We start from the raw sequence: 19,891 nt of genomic DNA on the forward strand, positions 1-19,891 counted from the left end.
GATAAAGATCATACTAACAATATTTAATTTCATCCCAGGATGAACTTCTTCATTCTATGCTCACACAAAAATCATACATATGATATTTAATTTTGTATAGGGATGAATGCCTCTATTTCTATTCTCGTTCATTTCGTCCAGACGTCTCGTATAGGTAAACTTTGAAATTTTTTTATTCATACATGATGAACTTATTTCAAATGGGATAATGATCGAGTATTAAATGATTTCGTACCTATTTACGATGGGTTCATACGCAACATTATTTGAACTATTTCAAAGTACAAATATACAATCAAACTGTATGATCGTGTATGCTCAAAATTAAAAGCTTCAATTTTCTAAACAGTTTCTCATGTCTTTTGTATGAAAGGTCCACTAAAAATGACTTATAAATATCTTGTCTTTATTATTTTTCAAAGGCAATTGAAGGAGAGAGTGTTTGAGAGAGATTTCTTCCTAGTGGAGTGTGAAGGGTTCACAGGTTACTTAAAGGTAAGGATTTCTACGTGTGATTTGAGTTTTTCACTCTTCCTCTTGTCTTTCTAGATTGCTCGTGAGAAGATCTTCAGATAAGATCCAATTTAAAAGAATCGAAGATCAAGAAGAGAGAGAAAGTTCCCGATTTCAAAATTTTCATTCCCGCGCGTTTCTCGGCAGCGGGTGGCGCGGCCACACTACAACCTGCTCAAGGAGGTTTTTCATCCAGATTTCATCTCCATGATCAACAATATCCAGATTTCACCTGGATTGGAGGATCGGAGAGAGCTGCTGTCTTTGCTGTCGGGTAAGACAATTTCAGCCTTGTCTTTTGACAACATCTTGAAGTGCAATTATAATTTTGAATGTGTAGACTATTTTTCTTGGTTATTTAAACTAAAACTCAACAAGAAGGTTGAGATTTTCTGGTGGAGATTAGGGAAGGCTGCTATTTCTACATTGATTTTTCTGCATTACCGAAAACTGGTGCGGGATAAAAATTGTGTTAGGGGCTGTAATTGTAGTGAAAATTATGAGCACATCATGGTAACTTGTAAGTATTTGATTGATGTTATTAAACAAATACAATTGTGGGGTATTAGTATCCCTGTTTTCCAAGATTTGAATAGCTGTTTAAAGGAGCTGAGAAGGCTATATGTCCGAAATTCTGGAATTGTTAAACTGTACTGCATTGCTGTGTATCTTTCATGGAGTAATAGAAATCATGTGAAACATGGGAAATCTGCTTTGCCATCTTCTGTTACAGCTGCTAACACATTGGCATTGGCTAGTATTAAAGGAAGTCCATATCTCTCACGCTGGGGAACCAATTTCCTTAGGGAGTCTTGTGAATCTTGGTGCCCTCCTCCGAAAGAATGGATGAAAATAAATGTTGATGCTTCTTTGGCTAGATCCAACTGTGCTGGAGTGGGTGGGATTTTCAGAGATCACAAAGGAAGGTTTATCCTTGCTTTTGGAGAAAAAAAGACACATTGGGTTATAACCAAACTAGAGATGGATGTTGTTTTCTCGGTCTAAGACTACATTAGAAGTTGGATGCTAGAATACAAAGGCTTGATTGTTGAGAGTGATAATCTCAATGTCATTTCATTAGATTCATTCAAGATTCTTTCAAGATGAAAAAGCAAATTGTGGATAATCGTCCATTGGAGGAGATGCACTTCTTTAATGACTTTCATAAAGTGGTTTTTAGTCATGTTCATAGAAATTGTAATAAGGTGGCTAATATTTGTGCTACCATGGCTAGTAATAGGAGTTTTTTCTTTGATAGCTCTTCTTTTAATAGCATCCCTTCCTTGCTTTTATTTGCTATCAAGGAAGAATGTGATGCTATTCATTCCTTTCAATTGTAATTAGCTTTGCTTTTGCCTATTAATGCAATGTTTGCAATTCATAAAAAAAAAAAAAAAAAAGATAAGATCCAATTCTCTATCGACACTTGGAGAGTGTGAAGAGATGAAGGTTCTCTACCTATACTTAGAAGGTGTAAAAGGATGACGGTTCTCTACAAACACTTGGAGAGTGTGAACAGCCGAAGGTACTCTACCTACACTTGGAGGGTGTGAAAGGACAAGAGGTTTTCTGCCTACACTTGGAGAGTGTGAAAGGATGATAGTTCTCTACCGACACTTAGAGAGTGTGAACAACCGAAGGTATTCTGCCTAAACTCTGAGGATGTGAAATGATGAGGGGTTCTCTGCCTACACTTGGAGCGTGTGAAAGGATGACGGTTCTCTTTTGCACCAGGGTTTGGTGGAAGAAAGTTTTGTAAAGGCTTCTCTGCCTTGCTGTGGGGGCTAAAGGCGAGTCACTTTGGTAATAGTGCAATACCTGAAGTGGCAGGCTTCAGGGAGTGGATATAGGTGTTGTTTGACCAAACCACTATAAATCTTTGTGACATTTTATTTTTTCACTGCTTATTTACTTATTGTAAGTTTTATTTTTCGTGGTTGAAACATTTTTTTTTAACTTAATTAACTTGCTACTAATTATTATCTGGTTTCAATCTTTTAAATCCAAGAAGAAATTTTTAAAAGTACAAATTCACCTCCCATCTTAGTTTGCCTTGGGACATTAGCTTAGGTTTAACGACCTAATCAAGATTCAACATAATTAAAAAATAACTATGTTAGCTTCCCTAAAATTCTTTTCAAGCTAATATTTAAAAATAATACAATCTTCAATCGGATGACTTAGCATGTTGTGGTAAGGGCATTATTTAGGGTCACCCTTTTTAACTACATCCTTCGACCTCCTGGCCTGTGGTAGTTTGAATTTTTCTTTCTTCAAAAGACTTTTAAAGATATTCAATATTGACTCCCTTTTAAAAGGATAAAGTTCTATCAGCATATCCTTATAAGGGGTCAAGTAAAGCTCTCTAGAGGGCCGAGGGGCTATCTAGAATTTCTGCTTTTAAACTGGTTATGGATGGGGATAACTCAGTTGATTTATAACAGTTTATTTATTCTTATCCACTACTGACATTATTATTGCTCTCTTCTCAAATGACTTCACAGGCTTGGGAACCTTCTTCTTATTAGAAAAATCATTTTTGAATGTCATCTGATGAGCCTCTTCCAACAGGTTACTTGGTTTGTTAAGGGGCTTCTAAAAGGCTTTAATAGTGAACTCTCTCAAAAGAAAAGCAACATGCCCATGGATATTCTTCAGGAGAATCTCCACTACGTATTGCTCTTAAAGTTGGTGATAACACTTCATTAAGAGGATTCACCACCTCAGGATATAAGAAACCAAAGACTCTCAAAACTTTTATTTTTTAACATCATGATCACACACTGTTATATTCTGCTTCAATAAAGGAAATCTTTTTTTGGAATAAAATATTTAGCTCGTTAAAGTTCTCACTAAACCATTGGGCATATTGACATACCATTTAAATATAATGTTGGAAAGACTACTAATAAATTGGCTAAATAGTAGAGCATATGAACCTCCTACATTGCAATAGCTCACTAAAAAATGGGCAAGTTGCTACCATAGATTTTTAACTTTGGTTAAAACTTTGAAAGATGGTAGCATAAAGCCCTTCGTATAAAGAACTAAATAATATTATTTAGGGTAGGGTCTACCCTATGGAATATATGTGGCCCCTTAGAAATGGGATAAGGCCTTCTTTACCTGATTGTCAATCATATGTTTAATATCCTTTTGGCCTGGTGGTGGAGGAACTAAGGGAACTCACGAGATTGCTGGTTCAACAAGGGGAACTAAGAAGACTGCTGGTTGAACTGAGGGAACTACTGGCATAGACTCAAGAATTTTTAATCTGTATTCTAGTTTTCTATTTTGATAAATCACTTTCTATACTATAGGTTGTGATATTTTGGGCTATGGTTGTTGGGTTTCAGCCTACTAACTTTGTATGTCCTTAACACTTAGTAGCATCTCTGTAACTTGCCTCTCTAGATCTTTGAATTGATCAACCAGGCTAATCCATTGGAATCAAAATCAATACCAACATAATATTCTTTTTGTTTTTTGGGAAATCCTCAAAGGGACCTATACGTTAATATAAGAAAATAGTACATAGTCCTTAAAGGGACCTCAGGATCAGTAATGCTCATAAGAGCAATAAAATGAAAGAAAAAATTTCCTAGGAGCTTGAGTTCTCTACTACACAAAATTACAATTTAGCCCTGGTATAATCTATGTTACACAAGAAAGAGCACCCAAAAATGGGAACAAGTCAAAAGATAGCAACCATCTCCACCTTCCCTTTCAAAAAGCCACCATTACGAACACTTGCACAAAAGAGCATCTACAAAAGAACGTGAGAACATGGTGGAAATTGCATAATAAAAACCATAAAATGGCAGGGTGATAGTCCAAGCAATTATCCAAAAAATAAGTAGCATAAATAGAAAGAAATCAGTTAGCCTCCAACCAACAACCTTATAAATTTATCAACATCATTCACCATGAAATGAACAAGCACTCTCTAACTACCAGATAGGCATCATTGAAACCAGCACCAAAGCCATCATTAGTAGACCACGGATCATAATCCATAAAACCATAGATAAAGGGAACAATGATAATCGGGACATATAACCAGTTCACATTAAACTTAATAAAGTTAGCCAAATCCTCACATCCCTGAATAGGGAGCCTAAGGACATCTTCTGGAATTTGTTGGTATTCAAATTTAATAACTTTCTTGGGAATATACTTCTTCTCAGGTGATTTGGTCCTCTTTCCCTTGACTTTAATAATCTACTTGTTCTTCTCTTCCCCTCTGGTCTTTACTACTACTTATGCCAATTTTGAATGTTTTGGAGTGGGATCGATGGCATACTGGAAGGATGGAGCCCTCTATCGAATTTAGTCAATACAATCTCCTCTATCTTAGTAGATGGGAGCGAGGCATCCAATGTTATCCATCTACCAACACTAAAGTTACAGGTTGCCTAATAATCTTCTTATTATTCCTCATTGGTTGAGGAGTGAAAGTATGAGATGCACAAAGAGGGAGAGTGAATTGGTATTTTAAAAATAATTCCTAAACAAGAGTTCCATTTTTTTTAATTTATTTGTTTTTTTTTTCAAATTGATAACTTAACTAATCAAATGTGGAAGCTAATGATTTGAAAATAATTGCAATAATGGTGATGAAATTTTAAATCGCACAATGGAAAACTAAAATAAAATTTTCACCAAGGAGTTATAGCAAAATTAAATGTAAGAAAAGTAAAATGCAAAAAATGAAAAAAAGCACAAAAATTTTTTTATAGTGATTCGGTCAACCTTGACCTACTTCCACTCCTCAGAGTCCAGTACACTGGGATTTGTACTACTCAAAAGTGACACTCCTTTTGCTCCCATAGTAAGGCGGAGAAGCCTTTACAAATCTCACTTTCACCTTCACCAATGTGGCGGAGTGTTGGACGCTATGTCACCCACTCGGTGATGGAAGCAAACCTTCTCATTTTTTTCCCTGCTAAACAAGGCAGAGAACCTACGCGGACTTTGACCTAGAAGCTTCTCCCCTAGAGAACTTCCACAAGACTTACCAGGCCATAGTAGGATCAAGCATGCATCTAGCTTAGAGCAACCATAGGATCCCCTCATACTACTTCTCCCTCACACACAATCTCACCTTCTCCTTCTTCTCATAAGCTCTGTATCTCTTTAAAAAGCTTTCTCTAAAGAGTTCCTTCAGCTGTCACGTTCCTCTCTCTCTTCTTCTTAATGAATAATAATATTGTATATATAATAGGCTTCAAGAAATCCCAAAGATTTAAATTAGCCATTTCTATTCATGTAGTATAATCCCAAATCATACATTATGGTAAGTTTAAAAAAACTCTCATCCTAGTTAGAAGGAGTACGAACAAGCAATAATTTTTCAATACATCATAAATATGATACGAATAAAATCAAGTATGATCAACTTTATTTCTTTAGTTTTTATGGGATGAGCACTAGGATGATAAAAAATCATCTCTGTTCATCATCTAATTTGAACCTATTCATACAATATGATCAATTAAGTTTATGTAGGTCATCTTGTACGATGTATTAATCGTATAGAACAATTAGTTCAAAAATTAAGGTTTAATCAGCTATGATCTTTGGTACCACAAAAAAAAGACTGGTTTATCATACAATATGATCCAATTTATACAATACGAGCATCAATCATTGATTAAACCTTGATTTAATTGACTAATTATGGGGGTTAATTTTAGCAAGTTTTCAAATCTTCATACAACACGATGTGTTAAAAATTAAAATTTTTTAAAACATGTTTAAATTAATATGAAGATTAAGGTTTAGGGTTTAAAATAAATCATACAGTATAATCTAGATCGTATAGTATGATTAATTCACAGAGGCTTATTTCTAGTTAGCTGCTAAGCCAGACTCTCAATAATATATCACATAGTATAATATAAAATTGTATAATATGATCTACTTAAAATAATTTTTTTTTCTTAAAAAAAAAACTCTCCCCTTGAGTGTATGCATGGTCACTCAATCTGAATACACTATTTTGTTGCCAGACTCAAGCAATAAAAAAATTAAAGAAAGTTAAAATTACAAACTTCTTCACATCTTAGTCTTCCTAGTATTGAGTCTTCAGTTGTCCTAAGAGGTGCATAATTTCTTGAAATTTTAGTAATTATAGACAAAAGTAATATTCAAATTATTTAATAAAGAATGGAACAATTTAATCAATATTATTTGTCATCATCAAAATCACAAACTAGGGATCCTGGGTTACAACAATATTCTCCTTTTTGATGATGTCAAATAATGTTAGTTTATAGGTAAGATATAATTTTTTTAAAAAAATAAAAAGAAGAACATAAAAAAAGCATGAATAGAAACATTTCATTTTAAAGAACATAAATTAAAATTGAATCCAAGAAAGAAGATATACTACTAAAAATATATGAACTAAGGACATATAACTTCTCCATCTTTTGACATCACACAAAAGAGGAGTATCCCATAATCAAAGAAATAAAATAGTATAGAAAACACATCAAAAAAAGTCTAGTCAAATGATGGATCTTGATTAGGTGGTGGTGGTGGTTGCTGAAAGAACTAATGGATGGAGGCAAAGTGATGATCACTCAAGGCAAATCTCTTGCCAAACCATTGCATGTCATCAATATGCTGCTAGTATTATTCTTGGATATGAGAGTCAATTTAGTTTTCATGTCGATCAAGGTGTTGAATAACATCATCTTGAGAATAGGTAGGTGTTGGTCTTCCTATTGGAGCAGTTCCTCCTACTGGAGTAGCCTCTCGATCTTCATAAAATTTTGAGTCAACATGCTCTTGCCCCCGATAAAATAAGATACAAAAAGAGGCATCCGTATAGAAAATAGGGACATTATTGGGGTCACAAGGATTGGCCAGATTGTATTTGTGGTGAAGAATATATCTTATTTGATGACCTAAAGCAAGATTTTATTTCCTCTACGTGCTAGGATGGTGAATTTGAGCCATGTTCTAGATATAATTTATAATCATGTTGGCTTCATCATATCTGGTATTGGGACATGATTAGGTATGTGATGGAAGATAAAATTGGGGTCATGGGTATCCTATCTCTAGCTTTGGGTAGTATGGATGTCCTAAGGATATGTTGGATGACATGGGAATTTTATATTAAGTCTGGAGAAGAGGTTGGTGTTGGTTCAAAGCAACATTTCTAAGAAGTAAATTGATGGAACTCCAGTAAAAATCATTTGTTATGAAAGGTGGGATCGAGGCCCTTTCATAGAAAGACTGAAAGATTTGACATTTTCATGTTACACAAACAAAGTAAAGGTCAAGTTGTCCAAGTTGATCCAAAGGTTAGAAAGGAATTTGTAGAGTAACTCAAAATTAAATGGAAAGGCCAGGGTAAGAAGAAATTGAAGGGAAGTAGAAGTGAAGCTACTTATTACCTTGAAGTTAAGTGTGGCATGATTTAGCATGCAAGAAAAAGTGATCTTTCATGCTTTGATTTTATGGTATGCATCCTCATCTTTAGCAGAAAGGAAGTGATATTCATAGCGATGAGAGGAAGAGGAGCTTCTCAAAACCATTCAACCTTGTTTACTTGTACTAGCCATTGAGTAGAAATGATCGAACAAATATTTAGTAAAGAACAATTGAGTGAATTGAGCAAAATTCCCTTCCTATTATATAATTTTTGACTATTCATACACTAAAATCGAGGGTCATACAATATGATCAAGGAGTTAATTTTTCTAGATGACCTATTAAGAAAATTGGTCAAATTATGCAGTACGATCAGGACCGTACTAGATGATACGAAGGAAATTTGTTCATCCTGAGGGGTTAGTAGTACGACCTTTGATGAAAAGTATCGTGTAATATGAGCAGGTGTTTATATAAGATAAACGATAATAATTTCATACCGACTGTGTTAAATTCATTCCAAACCATTCTGCCACATGAATCATATCGTATGAAGTGAGATATTGTACAATATGACTAGCAATAATACCATACTGAATGAATTAAAAGCGTGGATGATTAGTAATATGAGGATCATAAAGTATGAATAGGGTTTTGTATATTATAATTTTTAGATCATTTATCTAATCTGAATCATTGATTAAATAGAGAGTTATGATCTATGTATTTATGATGATCATATAGTACAAATGTGAATCATACAGTATGATATGGATAGAGAGTTGAACATTTTGGTAATTTTGTGAGATGAGTGTGATGATGAAACATCTTAAACCCTTTTTTTGGATCAAGCATAAATTTCTATAACACCTAATTTTGTCCTCAAGATGTTAAAGGTGTCATAGACTAGTGGTTTTGTGAATATGTTTGCCAATTGATCTATTATAAATATATCGTGCAATTCGATATCTCCTTTGGCAATATGATCTCTTATGAAGTGATGTCTAATGTCTATATATTTTGTTTGAGAGTGTTGAATTGGATTTTTGGATATGCAAATTACACTAGCTTTGCCACACATAATTGGGATGTTTCCTACAGGTAATCTAAGATATAAGAGTTGTTGTATCAAACATAAAACTTGTGCAATATAACATTATATTGCTATATATTCTACCTCGGCTGTGGAAGGGACTACTAAATTTTGCTTTCTACTGGAAAAGGAAACTAAGGATTGTCCTATAAATTGATAAGTTCAAGAGGTACTTTTTCTGTCTACCCTAAACCCAACAAAATTAGAATCTGAATACCCTATGATTTCAATGGAGGTGTTGTGCCTAGGATACCAAATTCCAAAGTTTTGGGTGCATAATAGAAATCTAAGGATTCTCTTGATAGCTGTCAAGTGAGACTCTTTTGGGTAGTTAAATGGTAGAACTCCTGGGAGTGTTCATGGCCTTAGAACTATCCATTTCATATTTTTTTAGAATATCCTTGTTGTATTTAGTTTGGCTAAGAAATATTAAATCATCCATCTATCTTACACTAAAACTAAGAAAGTAATTTAGCTCTCCCATCATAATCATTTCAAACTCCTTACTCATTATTTTTTGAGAATTCATCACATAAGGGTTTATCTGAAGATCCAAATAAGATGTCATCTATATAAATTGGAACAATAAGAATTTCACTTTTACCCTTTGTAAGAAGAGGGTGAAATCTATACTACCCTTAACAAATCCTCTTTATAATAAGAATGAATTAAGTCTTTCATACTAGGCTCTAGGTGCTTATTTAACCCATACCATACATTTTTTTATTTGAATAATTGGTTTAGAAATTGTGAGATTTCAAATCCAAGGGGTTGCTCAACATAAACTTTCTCTTTGATTACCCAATTTAGGAAAGCACTCTTAACATCCATTAGATACAATTTAAAACCCTTGAAGCAAGGAAAGGCTAAGAGAACCCTTATGGCTTCTAATCTAGCTATTGGGGTAAAGGTTTCCTCAAATTATTTTCCCTCAATTTGGTTATTCCCCTTAGCTACTAGTCTGGCCTTATTTCTTATTATTTTTCCTAAGTCATTCACCTTATCTTTAAAGACCCACTTTGTTCCCATCACACTATGCTCTTTAGGTCTTTTGACTAATTCCCATACATCATTTCTAATAAATTAGTTCAGCTTTTCTTGCATCACTAGGATCTAGAATGCATCCCCTAAAACTTGATCTATACTTATGGGATTTGTCATAGTAAAATATGTGAAATGACTAACCTCTTTCCTAAGTTTGTGCAAAGTTCTCACACCTTCAGATGGGTATCCTAAGATTAATTCTTTAGGATGACTAGAATAATACTTCTAATCTTGATGTAGTGGTTCTTGAGGTTCTACTCTATCTCATATGATAATGGTTTCTTTTTTATTCCATATAGGTTGTTAAACCAAAGCTATTGTCCCAAGGCTAACTAAGAGGGGGGTGAACTAGTAATTTTTTTAGGGGGGGGGGCCGGGGTGAATTGGTAATTTAAATTTTTTTTAATATAAAATTGATTAGGATCTTGTAGCAAGTTAATTTAAATTTTAAAGATAAAACTTTTTAACCACTATAAATAACTTGTAGTAAATAAAATGTGGAAATTAAAAGACAAAGATTTATAATGGTTCAATCAAAGATGACCTACATCCACTCCCTGAAGACTCCCTATTCAAGTATTATACTATTATCAAAGTGACTCTTATTTTGCACCCACAATAAGGCAGAAAAGCCTTTACAAAAACCTATCTTCCACTAATCCCTGGTGCTGCAGAGAACTGTCATTCTTTCACACTTTCCAAGTGTCGACAGAGAATAGTTATCCATTCATACCCTCTAAGTGTTGGCAGAGTACCTTCGTACTTTCACACCCTCTAAGTGTTGGCAGAGTGCCGTCATCCTTTAACACCCTCCAAGTGTTGATAGAGTACCCGATCTTCTCCAAAGATCTTCTCACGAGTAACTAGAATGAAGAAATGAAGAGTAAACACCAAAATCACAAAGAGATTCTTACCTTTGAGTAACCTTGTAAACCCTTCATACTCAACTTGAAAGAAATCTCTCTCAAACACTCTCCCACACTCTCTCTTTTAATTGCCCTTGAAAAATCACAAAGATAAGACTTTTTCATGATAATTTTAGTGGACATTTTATATCAAAGACACGAAAAACCATCTAAAAGCTAAAATTTTCTATTTTGAGCGTACACAATCATACAGTACAATCGGATGTTTCGACATACGAATAGTTCAGAAACTATTGCGTATGAACCTATTATGAATCAGTATGAAACCATTTCATACATGACCATTGTTCGGTATGGACCTAGTTTTTTCAGTATGAACAGTTAGAAAAATTTTCACCTTCATCGAGATGAAGAGGGACCCCACAATTTTGTACCCTGGATGGTATACGTATGATGATAACATTATATTATATGATTAGTTACAAAAATTTTCAAGTTCATCGGGATGAAAAGGGATCCGTCCAGTTTGTACCCTGGACAGCATACGTACGATGACGACATTGCACGGTACAAATCATTCAATAAATTTTTGAATTTGTTTGGATGAAAAGGGAACCATCCAATTCGTAGCCTGGATGGCATACGTAAGATGACCATATCATACGGTATGAACCACTCAAAATTTTATAATGTTCATCTGGATGAAAAGTCAGGATGAAAGGGACCCATCCAATTCGTACTCTCGAAGGTATATACAAATGGTATATCGTACAGTACATTCCATACTTAGAAAAATTTTCTCCAATCTATTCATTCAATTGATCGAAGGGAAAATAACTGATCAGGTTATCCCATATAAAAAGGAATCATACAGTACGATCAGCTTAAAAATTGTGAATTTTAAACTCTCCCCTATCGCGAATCTGATTTAAGGAAATAGAATTTTAATGATAGTAACCATTTTTGTTTCTCTACGAATGCCTTGCCTACTAACATTTTAGATCCCCAAGATCAAACTGCAAAATTGAACCAACTCAAGTTTGGGTAGATTAGGACTAAGTCAATTTGTAATATACATCATACGACTTTTACCTTTTCTTGAGTTCTTTGTAACAATGTGGGTCTTGATGCTAAGTAACATTGCACACTCACACTTGAGGGAATTTTCCTAACTATTTTAGAGTTTTCTATTTCTAATCACATCATCTGGTATGATCCATAAATCAGCCTAGAAGATCAGTTAAAAATAGAAACCCTAATTAGGATATCCTTGTTAAGGCAGTCGTAATTAAGCGCATCATCATGGACGATATTTATATCGTCCGGGACAATAGGCTCAAATAAAAAAGAATCATCCACCATATCTATTTTGTTATCTTTTATTTTTGGACATCATCCAGGATATTGTTCTGGACGATGCATCATAATTATACCTAAATTAATTTGGTAATTAAGGAAAGTAATTAAGGTTTGATTGCTCAATCATATCGTCCTCGATGATTGTAGGATTGGCCAGGATGATCAAAATTGGCCTAGCTCCATTCATAGCGATGTTCTGGATGATTTGTGATGTTTTGAACTAATCATCCTAGATGATTATGAGATTGGCCTAGATGATCTAGGAAATTTTTCATCATCCAGACATCCATTCAGGGATATATTTTTGACAATATTAGACCACTTGAACTAATTGTACAGGATGATATACTATCTTCTTGGATGATTTGAATAAAAAACCCTCTGATCATCCCAAATCGTTCTGGCTGATTGAGCAAAATTTATATTGATCATATAAGATGATATTCACATCATCCTAGATGATAAAGTTGATTTATTACAATTAAGAGATATTACAAAGCTCTTATATATAATACCTCTTATTCTACCCAAGAATATATCTTTTGCTGCTGTCCTTACTTGAGAGAGCTAAGAACAGAGGGAGAGCAAGGAAGAGAGAGAGGATCTTATGAGGGGGAGTTCGTATGGGGTTTAATAAAGGTTACTCTTAGTAAGGATCCATCATTATTTTCTCTGGTCATCATCCCTACTTCCTTAGGGGTTCTAGAGAGGTCTACTTCATCAACTAATCAAGGTTATCTACCTGCTTCAAGAGGAAGCAAAAGGAGTTGGGTTCTCTACCTGTTTTTGGAGGAAGCAAAAGGAGTTGGGTTCTCTACCTCTCCTGGATTGGTGGAAAGGAGTTTTTGTACGAGCTTCTCTATCTTGCTGTGGGGACAAAAGGAGAGACACTTTGTTTAGTGCAATACTCGGAGGAGAGGCTCCAGGGAGTAGACGTTGGTCAGATTGATCGAACCACTATAAAATTTGGTGTGTTCTTTCTTATTATCATTCTGAATTTAATTTCCACACTTCAATTTCTATGGTGAATCTTGGTTTTGGTTTATGTTTGTACTTTTGCTTAAAGATTTTTTAAAATACCAATTCACCCCTCCACTAGGTTAGCCTTGGGACTAGTTCAATAGGGCTTAACATCCGAGCCAAACTTTCAAGTGGTATCAGAGTGGGATTCATAAAATTAAGTTTAAAAACTTTTTTAAATTTTGATCAATGGATAACTTTGGTAATTGTAATACTGTAGAAGGATATTCTATTTCATGACCACCTTTGTTTGACAATCTTCCTTTTGATTTTTTGAAAACTTGCATATTTATATTTTTATAGTCGATTGACTATCACATGTGGATGCTTGTTAAGGATTGTTACACACCTCCATCTCGTAAAACTAATGACATTACTACTATAGTGTTGCAAATTTGGTTTCATGGATTATGTTTTGATGATTAGCAAACATTCTTACTTCTTTTCGACTGCCTTTTACTACTGACATTTCAGGATTCAAAGATGAGACGGAAAATAGAATTAGCTCAAGACTAGGTAGATTAGTGTTGAGTCAGTCTGTAATTTTCCTTTTTTCTTTTCTTGAGTCAATTGTAAATATTTGAAGTGACTGATGTTAAGTAACCCTACACACACACACACTTGAGAGATTTAGAATTTCTATTTTTACTCCCATCACCCCGGACGATATTTATATCGGCCTGGATGATCGAGTTCAAAATAGAAGTTCTAATCAGGATTTCTTAGTTAAGAAAGCCATAATTAACTGATCATCCTGGACGATACATTTATCGAATAGGATGACATGCTCAAAACAGAAATAAATAGCCACCATGATCAATTTAAGTATTCTGTATTTTTGGAAATCGACCTAGATGATATTGCATAATTATGCCTAAATTGATCTGACAATCTAGGAAGCAATTAAGGATGAATTGATACGATCACATCGTCTTGGAAGATCGTGGGATTGGCCAGAATGATATATTCAAAAACCCTTAGTTGCTCATCGACGATAAATATAGGCCAGCACAAATTCAGGGCGATGTTCTGGCCGATCAGTATCTGACAGCTCGAATTCAGGGTGATGCTCTGGACAATTTTCCTCTGATTTGAACTAATTGTCCGGGATGATCGTGGGATCGGCCAGGACGATCAAGCCAATTTTCAATCATCCAGTTCATTTTAAGAGCGGTGTTTTGGCCAATCATCTGATATTAGAACGGATCATACAGGATGATATTATTATCGTCCTGGACGATAAAGTCGACAACTTGCATTTCTTGAGCTCCTTTGAAGCTCTTCTATTCAAGAGCTATTGTTCAATATTTTTGAACATCTTTGGCTACTGTCTTGACATGTGAAAACCTAAAGGAGAGAGAGAGAGAGAGATAGAGGATCTTATGAGAGGGAGCTTGTGAGGGAGTTCACAAGGGTTGCTTTAAGCATTGTTCCACTTCTTCTTCCCTAGAGTCTTTTGTCCTTGGAAGGGTTGGGAGAGGTAAGCTTCAGCGATCGATCGAGGTTCTCTGCCTACTTCAAAATGAAGCAAAAGGAGTGGGGTTCTCTGCCTTACCAGGGGTTGCAAAAAGGAGGTGTTTTGTGAGGGCTTCTCTGACTAGCAGTGGGGGCTAAAGGAGAGTAACGTTGGTAGTTCAATACTCGGAGGGCGCCTCCTGGGAGTGGACATAGGTCAGGTTGACCGAACCATTATAAACCCTTGTATTCTTTTTACTGCTTCGGCACTTTAATTTTCGCACTTGTTTTTCCGTCGTTACTTTTGTTTGTGATATTTGTTCTTGGTTTTAAAGAATTTTTTAAATACCAATTCACCCCCCTCTTGATTAGTCTCGGGACTAGTTCATGGGGCCTAACATCCCTAATGAACTTTCATATACTTCCTTTCATTAAATGGACTCTTAATGATAGGGATTTAACTCAACTAAATGAAAAAATACTTAAACTATTTTTTCTATTCTTTAAAATTGGAAGATTATATATGTGTTTCAACTTGTGCTACTAGTAAAGAAATTTAGGATAGATTGTGTATTACTTATAAAGGAACCAATAAAGTTAAACAATCTAGGTTAAATATTTTATTGCATGAACTTTTTCATATGAAACCTACTGAATCAATTTCTAACATGTATACTAGGTTTACTCAAATTAACACCTCATTGCATGCTTTAGGAAGAGAGCTAACTAACTATGAAAGAGTAAATAAAATTTTGAGATGTTTTCCTTCTTCATTTGATGCTAAGATCACTGCAGTTACTAAATCCAAGGATTTAAGTACTTATTCTATTGATAACTTACTTGGATCATTCATTACTTACGAGCAAGGAGTGAACCAAAGATAACTTGATGCAGGTGAGCCAAAGAAGGAGAAATTTGTGGTACTGAAGGCCAACAACACGGACACTAAGCCTTCTGGGTCTGAACGTGATGATGTTGCCTTAATCATGAGGCAATTTAAAAGCTTTCTAAGGAAGAACCATAAGCACCATCAGAAATGGAACAAAGGTAAGAGTAGCAAAAATTATAAAAGTTCTTCTAATATTGTTTTCTTTGAATGGAGGAAGCCTGAACATATCCAAGCTGATTTTTCTACACTTAAGGATTACCCAAGCAAAGAGAAGGGTGAGGAGAAACCCAAGTATAAGAAGGACAAGAAGCAATTCCAAAAGGCATTCTAGGTGGATTCTACATCTGACTTATTTGAGACTGAAGCTGAAGAGGAGACAATAAACTTGTTCTTGATGGGTGATCATCTTGATTATTCTGAATAAGAAGAGGTATGTGAACGAACATATGATTTATTACTTGAAGTTTGTGAGAACATTCATGCATAATATGGAAAACTTAAGAAAACTTATGCTAGTTTGAAGTTAGAGTTCTCAAATTTGCAAAAAGAGCATGAAATGTTAAGTAAAGATCACACTCAAATTAATTGCAATCATATGTCATTACTTGATGAATTTGATAAATTAAATAAAAAGCATTCTAAGTTGATAGTTAAGCATTATTGATTAAAACCACCCTTCACCTCACTTGAATATGATTTTTAAACTTATATTGAAGAATCTGAGCATAGGGAGCACTATTTGAATGTTTATAATGCTATTTTAAAAAGTGCTAACTCGAGATTTAAAGTTGAATTAAATGCACTTGAGAGAAATTGGAATACATCCACACTTGATCTAAAGCTAAAACCTAGGAAGAAGCATTATAACCCAAACAAATTAATAAATCCATTTCTTGGAGTTAGATGTTTTTCATGTGGCAAGCTATGACACATTTCATACACTTGCACTGTTCACCATAGTACACATTAGGTGTGGCAACCTAAATTGCATGATTCACAGCATAACACACATACATTGCATTCTTCTTTTCATAAGAAGGGACACAAACCTATTTGGGTTCCTAAATCTGACATTTGATGATTTTGCAGGCTTTCTCTCACAAAAGGCCTCGTGAGAGCATGTGGTACTTGGACAGCGGAAGCTCAATGCTCGTAATTGCATAAACTTACTGCTTAATAATTTTTTATTTGCATGTTTAGAACTCTTTTGCTTGTTATTATTTTTCTATTCCTTCCTTTTAGTTTTGTGTTAGTTTTTTTGTTAATTTTGCTATTATTTTATGGTTGTTTCATCTCTAGTGTTTTTCTTTTTTTTAGTTGTTAGTTTTTCCTTTTGGTCATAACTGAAATGTAATTTAATGCTTTGATTTTGTTTTTGAAAATTTATAGTCAATGTTTTACATCTTTAAATCAGTTAAAGGGAGAAACATAGTTGATTGTTTCCCTCCTAACCCTTATAACGGTGTATTTTTTTTTGAAACAAAAGTTTATCTCGAATTAATAATTGGACTTTACGATTGAGATCTCTTCTATCTTACTATAGTAATCTATCTTATATATATATATATATATAATGTTCAAAGTCTTTATATTACTTTTAATTTTTTTGAAATCTTGTCATTGTATTCATCACATGAATTTGATTTTATTTTATTGTTTATTCTTCCCTATATTGGAAAGTGAGTTTTGTATCTCTAATATTTAGAAGATATACATACAATTGAGAGTTTTTAAGAGTTTTGAAAAGGGGTCTAGCTTGCAAAAATGACAAGGGCATAAAATTAGACCCAAAAAAAAAAGTGAAAAGATACACAATGATTGCCAAAAATTAAAAGATAGACAAAGTGTATCAAAAATCAAAAGATGCAAAAAGTTCGCCAATTAATTGACAAGAGGTATAAAATGAGCCCACAAAAAGCAAGCTTCCCTATCTTTTAAACCTTTAAATCTTAGAAGAATTCACGTGTTACTTGATATTTTCAAATGCTTGATTTCAAATTTCTTGATTGTGACAAATTACATTGGTATATTATTCTATAAGATATTTTTTGGAACCAAGTTTTGAATAGATATATTTTCTTATCCAATTAGTTTTTTTGAGTAAGTTCTTTTATTTTCAAAAGGCAATTTTGCCCTGAGAGAACTTCGAGCTAGGGTTAACAGAATTGAATATTCTACCTTTTTTTAATTTCGATGATGTTAACTCATTGGTCTTACAAGTCTTTAAATTAAATTACTTAGAGAATTTATCATATTCATGCCTTAATTAATTTTAAAATAAATTGTTTTCATTTCTTTTTGTATTTATTCCCTATCTTTTTTGTATTTTAATATTATCTTTTACTATTATTTTTGTGTTTTTTGGGCCTTCTCTGATCATCTTCATCCATCTCTTAAATTTCATTTTTGTTCCCTTTATCCTAGATGATTTTTATATCATCTTGGACGATAAACTCAATCTGCTCCTAATCTTTATCTAATGGCTGATATATTTTCTATATTTATCATCATCCTGGATGAATCCTTATCGTCTTGGATGATTAGATCTTATCTTGCTTGGCTTTTTAGTGATCTTCTAGGATGATTCCCTTTATCCTGGATAATGTTCTTAATCTTTCCTCAATTATTGGAAATTGGCACGTATGATCAACCTGTTCGTCCTGGATGATACATGTGACAATGCATTTAAACTCTTTAAATTCGATGAATATGATCAATTATTAGTGATCATCCCAAACTTTACACCTGTTCATCATGAACAAAACACATGGTAATGCTTTAAACATTTTAAATTTGATCGGTACGATCCATTATTTTGCATCATCCTGGATGATCCACCTAATCAGCTAGGACTATTTTTTTTTCAACTTTCATCCAGCTTGACTCCTCGAGACGATCGCATGTGTCTTATTGACCTGAATGATGTCTGATCGTCCTTGATGACTTTATTGCTTTTTTAACTAATTGTCTCAGTTGCAATTATTTCACCTGATCTTCCTAAATGATGATGTGATCTTCCTTGACTATCGATTTGATTCTTTAAAAACCCAGACATTCAAACATTTTTTTCTCACATAACCTTCCTTTAATCTTCTTTGCACTCCTTATTTCTTCATTTTTCTTGATCTATACTTCTTATGATCAACTAATTTTCCATTAGGGTCCTTGTCTAACTGAACACCTAAGGTCATGGGAGCATTAATTAGCTTGGCTTTGTTCATTTCATATTTCTTCAAGATGTCCTTTATGTACTTTGATTGATTCAAAAAGTTTCCATCATCCAATTGTCTTATGGTAAACCCAAAAAAGTAGGACAACTCTCCCATCATATTCATCTCAAACTCCTTACTCATTATTTTAGAAAAATCATCATGTAGCCTTTTACAAGAAGACCCAAAAAGTATATCATCGATATAGATCTAAACATTGAGTAAATCATCTCCTACTTTCCTCAGGAAAAGGGTTGTGTTTATGCTTCCCTTAACAAACTCCCTCTCTAGTAAAAATGTGCTAAGCCTCTCATACCAAGCTCTGAGTGTCTGCTTTAATCCATATAAGGCCTTTCTTAAATTGAAAATATGATTTGAAAATTGGGAACTATCAAAACTTAGGGGTTGTTCTACAAACACATCCTCTTTTAATACCCCATTTAAAAAGGCACTCTTAACATCCATTTGAAAAAGCTTAAATCCCTTATAACAGGTAAAGGCAAATAGCACTCTAATGGCTTCCAATCTAGCTACAGGGGAAAGGTCTCCCCAAAGTCTATCCCTTTATTTAGTTGTACCTCTTAGCCACTAATTTTCCTTATTCCTAACCACCACTCCAGAATCATTCACCTTATTCTTAGAGACACATTTGGTTCCAACTACATTTTGTCTCTTTGGTCTTTCTACAAGCTCCAAAATATCATTCCTAACAAATTGGTTGAACTCCTCGTGCATGGCTAAGACCCAAAACTCATTAGAAAGGGCTGGATTGTTGTTGGTGGGTTTAGTCATTGAGATAAAGTCAGAGTGGTTCACTTCCTTCCTATGTCCTTACCTAGTCCTAACTACTTCAAAAGGGTCTTCTAAGATCAGTTCTTTGGGGTGACTCAAACAGTATCTACAATCTCTAGGAAAAGTGTGTGTAGTTTCAACCCTTTCCTCCAGATATTCATTTTCTACTCCTTGGGTAATCTCTCCTACTGCTTCATTGTTTTGGGGGTTTATCCTCTTCTCCAAAATTTGTTCTCCAGTGGTAATCTCTCCAACATCATCATCC

The 19,891-nt window shown here is 34.1% G+C and overlaps 1 protein-coding gene across 1 annotated transcript; it reads left to right on the top strand.

The window, feature by feature from the left end:
- Nucleotides 1-720: 720 nt before the first annotated feature.
- On the top strand, nt 721-1,518 carry LOC110114292. Its single transcript, XM_020847129.1, has one exon. The coding sequence runs from the start codon at nt 721-723 to the stop codon at nt 1,516-1,518; it is 798 nt and encodes a 265-aa protein (XP_020702788.1).
- Nucleotides 1,519-19,891: the final 18,373 nt, after the last annotated feature.

The sequence above is a fragment of the Dendrobium catenatum genome, unplaced genomic scaffold (genome assembly GCF_001605985.2).
Source record: "Dendrobium catenatum unplaced genomic scaffold, ASM160598v2 fragScaff_scaffold_621, whole genome shotgun sequence".
Classification (NCBI taxonomy): domain Eukaryota; kingdom Viridiplantae; phylum Streptophyta; class Magnoliopsida; order Asparagales; family Orchidaceae; genus Dendrobium; species Dendrobium catenatum.